General features: G+C 43.4%; 1 protein-coding gene across 1 annotated transcript in view; it reads right to left on the reverse strand.

Moving 5' to 3' along the window:
* Gap43 (growth associated protein 43) overlaps nucleotides 1–7,946 on the reverse strand; it is an 88,612-nt gene extending 80,666 nt beyond the window's left edge. The window contains exon 1 of the mRNA XM_021185603.2: nucleotides 7,769–7,946. Coding sequence (XP_021041262.1) covers nucleotides 7,769–7,798 — 30 coding nt within the window. The 5' untranslated portion in view covers nucleotides 7,799–7,946. The remainder of the gene's footprint in view (nucleotides 1–7,768) is intronic.
* Nucleotides 7,947–8,147: the final 201 nt, after the last annotated feature.

Consider the following 8,147-nt stretch of genomic DNA (forward strand, 5'->3'; position numbering starts at 1 on the left):
GAGGGAGAGGGAGAGGGAGAGGGAGAGGGAGAGGGAGAGGGACATAGGCAAACAGTGGACATTTCTCATGTTCCTGACATTTTGTTGCTAAGGACAACTTAAGTATGTGTTTATCTGAATTCTGTCACTCAGGTTTTCAAAGTAAATGATAAAAATCTTCTATCCACCCGTGTGGCTAACATTTAGTGGCAACTAGGAAGAGCTTATGAAGCGTATTTATTTTCTATGAAGCGTATATATTTTCTATGCAGATAACAACGGTACTTCCTGTTTGTGTAGCACCATGACCACTAAGGAGGATCAAAAAGAAATTGTTTACAAGATATTTTAATTTTTTTATCGCTTTAATTTGAGCCTCATACCAACCTAGTCAAGAAAGTGAGTCAGGATTTGGAGGCTTTTATTTTGTCCATTAATACAGATGAATAAACTGAGGCTCAGAGAGATTCAGTTACTTACCTAAGATCACAGGACAAGCAATTGGCAGTGCCAGGTCTAGAACCCAGGGGAGGGATTTATTCCCACTACAAAGACATGGAACAGGACATTAAACAAAGAACATCTAAGAAATCAAGATCTGTAAGTAATTAAGGGTTGAAAATGTGAAATTCCACAGTCCAACACTAAAGGCAAAATGACTTTAAGTATGCCACTCTAAGCAAATAAAGACAGAGAACTGTAACTTCAACCACAGCCACTCGGTTGCAAAGATCAATAGCATTGAGTGGGATACTCAGTCTGCTCTGAATGGGCACCCAGGAATGTTCTCAGTGTTAAATTATCTCTCCCTGAATCTCATCATGATGAGCCCTCCATCCCTGCATGCATCCCATCAAGTATATGCTAACTGAGCATCCCCTCTGTACTAATCATCCATAAAATGCCAAATCAGCACCTGATTTACCTATAGCATGGATTGGAAAGTTGGGCAAGATAGACTTCTTCTTAACATTCTCCTCTCATAGCCTCAACCACTAAGCACTAGCTGTAACTGGTGCACTAATCTGAAAAACTTCATTTGCATTGGAGGGGAGGAGAAAAGAAAAGAAACCCCTAAGCCAGAGTTGCTTGGAGCACTAATAAGATGCAGCACAAGGACATCAGGGTTGAGAAACACCACCCAACTTTGGCTATAAAACACAAATGTCACCTATAATTTTTTATCTCGTTTCTTCTCTTAAGATATCCCAGCTGAGCTATTAGAATACACCACTTAAAGCCATGTAATGGAAATATGTGGTTGCAATCTTCCCCATACTGGACACCATAGGCTTGTACCAGGATCCAACTCCTTCAAGTCTATTCAAATTTAAAAAGATTCAAAAAGAGCCAATTGCTGTATATTGAATTCCTGTCTATTACTGTAGGTTTATGAGATTTCTTACTACTAACTCTCCCTTCAGCTCCACACATGATATGCATTGGTAGACATTAGTCTTCAGATACTTCAGTGAGATACATTCTCAGTGAGAATGTATCTCACTGAAGTATCAAATGTAGGTAATATTAATTATTGATCATACACTCTTCAGCATAGGCTAATGCTACATACTGCATGAATAGATCAGCTGTGCGCAGCAGAAGGTAGACACAGGGTCTTCTGTGATAGTTATAGGGCAAAGTAAGGATCATGAGTCTACCAGGTTCCAAAGAAAAGCAGCATGGAGCTGCAAGAATTAGTAGCCATAGCTAGACTGTGATTCTTCTCCTCTGGTGTGGGACACTGGCTTGTTGGTTGCTAGGAGTGGTCAATATGGAAAGCTTATCTCCAGATAGTTCCAGCTATGGCAGTTTGGAGAAATGAAGACTACCAGTGGATGAATTTTGTGCCTGCTTGCATTAAAAATGGAAGTCTACCATGTCTATACATTTGTAGCAACAATTAAGGATGATGAATTCTATTTTAAAAGTTCACGCCAATGCTATCTTTAAAGGCTGCTAATGATTCTGTCCATTAAATATACCACAACTTGAGGCAAGACTAAATCCTCTGGTCCATACTTATTTATCAAGCAGATCACTCACAGTTCAAAGGACCCACCTGTGTGCTAGACAGTATGATAATCATTATGGATAAAAAGGATGGATGTTAATTTTATCATTTTCTTCACAAGAACCTTACAAGTTAGATACAGATACATATTAAAAAATGAGCACTAGGTTGTACAACAAGTGGTAATAGAGTTTAGTTCAAAATGCAATATGCTCATAAAAATAGTAGAAGATGTTCATTTATGGAAGTGTGGATTTAAAGAGCTAACTTTTGTAAGGAAAAAAACATTTTCCGGGCTGTGAAAGAAGAATAAAGGGAGCAGAAGAGTGAGCGATGGGAAGGAGGAGGTATTTAAGGATGGCCCAAGACTAGGTCATGCCAGTCATGCTGAAGGGTTATTTAGTAGTTTATAGCCAACAGGGAGACATTATAGAATTTTAATGAGGAAAATAGTGTGACCAGATTTATATGAGGTAAAAACAGTTTGTCTGTTGTTTGCATGGAGACTATAAAGAGAAAACATGGGACTGGGGTCCATACAGGTAGCTGTTGTCTTTGGCTAGATGAAAGCTAATGAAAAGACTGAGCCAGGTTACTTATACAAACAGCTAAGTGTGGGAAAGCAGAGAAAATGTTCAAAACTTTTTTAGTTACTCTGTACCTGAATGTAGGCTTTGGAAGGAAGGACCATGGTTGGGACACATCCTCCATTTCTAGAATTCTGAAGCTGGCTAAGCATTGCTAGAGCAACTAAACAGGAAGCCCAGGAGTGGTCCAAACCAGAGGATACCTGATCCAGTCCACACAGGAGAAACTAGGGTTTTTCTGAAAAGCTTCTATAGATCAAGGTGGACCTCTGGAAATCGAAGAACAGGACTGAAGCTCTGAATGTCGATGTGTTGAACCTGGATTAATGAGTGGAATGACGGGAAAACCAAGATGACACAGTGAAAGCCCCTGTCCAAGAAGGACAGGGGAGTGAAAACAAACATCAGTGAGTTTTTAAAGGTCCTGTTTGAGGAGAAGAGGTGTTGGGAGAATTATCCAGGAAGGACAGTTAGATGGCAGAGCAATAGACAGCATGCCATGGCTTTCAAGTAAGATGAAAGCTCACCTGAAATGGTACCCTGTGTCATTGGAATCATGGGAAGTGAAGCAGGTAGAACAGTAAATGATGAGTGAGACATGATCTTGGGATGCTTTTAGAAACGTTGTTCTAAAAGGAAAGTGAGAGGGAACCTGTAGAGATGGGGATGCAATCAGAAGACTCTAGAACAGAGGAGACAAAGCTCTTTCACGGACCACAGGGAAACCAGCTAAAGCTTTACAAACTGGAGGGATCTCAAGGGAATAGAGCAGGAGTCAGTGAGGAAACCGAGAAAAAAAAAAGCAAGAAAAGATTCCAGGCAGATGGAGCGCTCAATGTGAGCAGGGGTAACCAAGTCTGTCCTGACAGTTGTGGGGGAAACATGGCTGTCCTGTCCAGATTTGAGGAAATCCTTATAACACCCTTTAAGGTAAGTAGGGTGGGGCAGTTTACTTAGCGTTTCAGTTGGGCAGCTTCAGTCCTTCAGTTGTTCAGTCCTCCTGACAGGAAGCATGATGTGAGCCATTCAATATGGCTGAGTCTGTAAGTGGCACACACTGGGGTCTCTCAGCACAGTGCTCCCTGGAGACTTTTTATAAAGATTTCATTTCAACTGTCTGGAGACAACCTGTCTACACTTCAAAATCCAAGAGGCAGGATACTGGCCCAATTTACCTTCTTTGGTTTGCAAGTAACACTTCCTCTCTTAGAATTAACCAAGAAGTGAAAGGGTTAAATGCTGTACCTGCTCTTGATGAACTTGGAGAGAGGATTCTCTTGAAATTCATTCCATAGTGGAATATTTTAGAAGTATCTTAAAGTCAGTATGACCCGTGCTGGGGAGTGGGGGTGTGGTGGGTGTACAAGGAGTTAATACCGAGCTCCATGCTTGCCTGGAAGCCCTCCGCCCCTTCCCTATGGGACCAAGTAAAACTCTGAAGTCTGTGGATTCATTCTGCCCCAGGCATGTCACTAGCAATTTCCCTCTGACAGAAGAAGACCCTGGGCCACCCTCCCTCTTGGTGAGCAGGAACTTTGCCCTTTGCTTGCAACATCAAAGGAGGTTTCTGCAGTTTTCACCAGCTCAGCAAGAAGGAAAATTAACCCTGTGTTTCCTTCCTCCAGTTGCCTCAGCAGAGCTTGCAGTAGAGTGAGCAGGGAGCACTGTGACATTCAGAGGACTCTCTTAGGATGAAGTATCAGGGGGTCATTGTGCATGTGCCATGGTACAACTTAAATAATCAGAAACAAATGCATTGCTAAATTCACCATAAACTGTGGAAGGTTCTCTGAAAGTCCAGATTTGGGGAAGGGGGGAAAACCCCTTTTAAATAATTTCTTCCGTTCAATTTTGGAAACATATGGCAGATGCCATGATTGTTAAAAATGGACAGCTTCAATTATATTAAGTAGAAGGCCTCTATTGAATCCATTCACTACGTCCCTGGATGACACTGGGTGTGGCTCAGAGACACTGAGCAGGGATCCAATTTCTTACTAGAAAGAATGGTCCCCACCTAGCAGCAGAGCTGGACCCTTCCACACTTCCCCATGCTGTTAGGAGGAGGGAACAGCAAGGCTGGGGTTCTAAACCAATGTGTAGTTTCTCAAAGATAAAAATTATTTATTATATGGGGAGGGGGCAGATGCCAGCAGAGTGAGAGGTGGGGACAGGTCTGCTTGCTTCCAGGGTAATTTCTTTTTTAACACTTAAGCTACAAACTAAAGTCATTATTTTTAAACAAAGGAAACATCTCACATTTTCCCCCTCTGTAGACTATCACACCTTGCAAGTTTTTAATCGTCTGCAATATGCATGGTAATTGAGCTATTTAAAGTAAGCCTCAAGATATTTGAAAATCATGAGCCAATAAAATCTGCAGGATTCTTTTATTTTAACCCTCCTTTACCTACTTCCTTGTAGCCCCCCCCCCCTATCTGCTTTAATAATGTACAGTGGTAAGTAATGGCTACTAGAGATCATTTAAGTGTTCTTCACACCCACTGGCAATGTATTACAACTTAGAAATATCTGAGACTGCTTGCTTTTGCTGCTCAAGTGGAAGAGGAAGGAAGTGCAGGCCCTCCAGTCCCCCCCTCCCACATCCCTGCTGGATTTCATGGGTGTGGCAGAGTTAGACCTTTGCAGGTTCGTGCCCTCATTTTAGTCCCTGTTAAAAAAGCTGGAGTGATAAACACCTTCCAGAAGAAGGAACGAAACCCTTGGATTCTGACTGGAATGATAGAGGGTCATTTCACAAGAAGGAAGCCAGCACGAGACTTAAGTATCCATACTATATGAATACCAGTCAATGTAATATGAGCCCACGCCCTGAAGACACCATTTCCTTCTGTCTGGTTTAATGATACCTTAAATACTGACATATGCAAATGAAAAGTAATGTTGCTACATGGAGGCTCATAACCATTTCATACCTAAGAACGTATTCATAAAATATGTGGGTAGAAAGGACCTTTGCTAGACATTCCATTTCCTCCTTTACATCAGTGATGTTAAAGCACAGGGAGGCATGTGAAATCCATACAGAGCACATGCGTAATGGTTGCATTGGAAGTATGTGCGGGCTGTACGCATTTACATGCAAATTCCTACAAGTCCCTAAACACGTAATTTCATCTTCATCACTTTGCACATCAGAGTGTGTGCTCCGGGCTGTCAGTGAGAGGAAGCTACTGGAAGCAGCTGTCCTCATTCTTTTGGGAGGGAATTCCGTTAGCCCCAATTCCCTGTCTATAAACCATGCTTGGTTCCCTTGACTGAAGGAGATGTGTGGATACTCCCGTGCACAAAAATAGGGTGGGAACAAGCTGTCAGCCAGCCACACTTTTCTTTCCAAAATCCAAGCCTTTAAAACGAATAGCATTGGTTTCCTTAAGGCTCCACATTCCTAAATTGTATTTTACCAGCTGGCCAGTGCAGTCACCTTGCAACCTTTTTCTGAGGGTGTGCTTAACCCCCTGGCACCTGTATCTGTTACATTCATATATCAAAATGAAGGAAGGCATGGGAATAAATGTTTTACAAATGTTCCAATGGAAGTATCAGTTTCTGGAACCAAGAGCAGTTAGAGAAATACAGGCAGCAACACCCCCCCTGCCCCGCCTTGACAGACTTTTCTCCATTCACCCCTTCACAACCAAGGATCTGCAGTTATTTATTTGCTTGTTTATTGTAGGCTTGCTTCTCTAACTACTTTGGCATTTGGCTTTTACCTCTTTTTCTAGTCCTTCCTCTTCCCCACTCCCCCACCCCTCCTTCCAGGGCGCTGGCTGCATGTGGCCAGGCTGAAGGGCTGTTTCCTCTGTACCCTCCCCCATCCCCTTTGGATTCAGAAACTGTCTAATAAATTGTCCAATTTCCAATACCTGCACAAGAATAATGCCAAATACCCCTGTCTTGCACCCCACCCTTACAGCAATCAGTTTGCAGAGGGGTTCTACAACCACGACTGCCATCCCACCCCACCCCGCCATGGTCACACTCACACTCAGGCACACACACTCATTCCAACCCCACACCCATTTTTTTTTTCTTTCTTAACCTTCTCTAAAAATCACTCAAACATGCTCCTAGGGATGTTTGAAGGCTACATTTGGAGAGCGTTCCTGTGCTGTGGATGACCGCAGGATCCCAAGCACCCTCACCTCAATTAAGTTTCTAAAACGTCTTCCAATAAGTGAGCAATTTGAAATAAAATGGGAAAAAAAATAATCTAGGCGGTGGGGGAGGGGAGGTGGGGGATTGGGATTCTAGCTCCTCTTGGACAGTCCCTCATCCTGAGGACCACGAGTCATCCTCCTCCAGGATATTAACACACCTCTGGTCACTGCTAATGCCAGCAAAGACTCACAGGAAGAGGGGAAAGAGAAAAGCCCTGGTTTCCAACAGGTAATACCGGCTCGGCTCCCCTTTCCCATCCCATCTCAGCTCAAAGCTCCTAGGGGCGTGGTCCATCCTCTTCCCGGACCAGCTGGCGCACAATCCGCTCCTGATCTCAGGAAGGGGATTTTCCCCCTCGGCATAGGCAGTTCTCCCCCAACCCTTGTTGTCTTTAGGCTCTCTTTAAAAATTAAAAAATCTCCTAAATCAGTTTCATTCATTCTTTAAATAAATAAATAAAACCTTCACATGTTTCCCCACATACACCTGCGCCCCTTTTCATACGAGCACGAAATCAGGTATCTTCCGCAGCACATGTGAGAAAATTTGAATCACAGAACAGGCAATGTTGAAATGTGACTATAATTCCCCCAGACCTCGTTTTCCACAAATAATATCAAGAATAGCTTTCTGGTCTCGTAGATAGAGCCCACATCGTCCCCACACCCCTTTCTGCATCCACACCCTCAAAACCAGAGACCTAGCGGCTGAACACTTACTAATAGGCGAGGGGAATCATATTTCTAGCCAAGCCGGCATATTTCTCTCCCCTTACCCTAATTAGTAGCAGCATTCTAAAAACCAGAACATGAAAGGCAGAAAAGAATAACGCCGGGATGCAAGCATCAGTTACCGTATGCTAAGGAAGCCAGAGCATCATGCTAGGGCAGAAGCAGTTTTTTTAAAAAAAAATTTAAAAAATTTTTTTCCTGCCTTTCACGGGGAAACCCTGTACTCTGATAATTTCACAACAGCAAAGAAGTAAAAAAGAAATCTTTAGCTCTACCTGTTTGGTTCTTCTCATACAGCACAGCATGGTGGTATCTTCCCCTGCCTTCTTCCTGCCTTCTCTCCTTTCCTCCTCTCTTCCTTATTCCCCCCCTCTCCACCTCTTTTCTGCTCGCTTGCTCACTCGCTCTCTCGCGCTAGCGCGCTCTCCCTCCCTCCCTCCTCTCCCTCCCTCTCCCTCTCTCTCTCTCTCTCTCTCTCTCTCTCTCTCTCCCTCACACACACCAGGGCAGTTAGCAGCAACTGTAAGGTCCACAGCTATTGCTCACCGCTCACGCACATCTCTCTCTCTCTCTCTCTCTCTCTCTCTCTCTCTCNCTCTCTCTCTCTCTCTCTCTCTCTCTCTCTCTCTCTCCTCCCTTCCTCCTCTTTCTTTC

This window comes from Mus caroli, chromosome 16 (assembly GCF_900094665.2).
Source record: "Mus caroli chromosome 16, CAROLI_EIJ_v1.1, whole genome shotgun sequence".
NCBI classification, from domain to species: domain Eukaryota; kingdom Metazoa; phylum Chordata; class Mammalia; order Rodentia; family Muridae; genus Mus; species Mus caroli.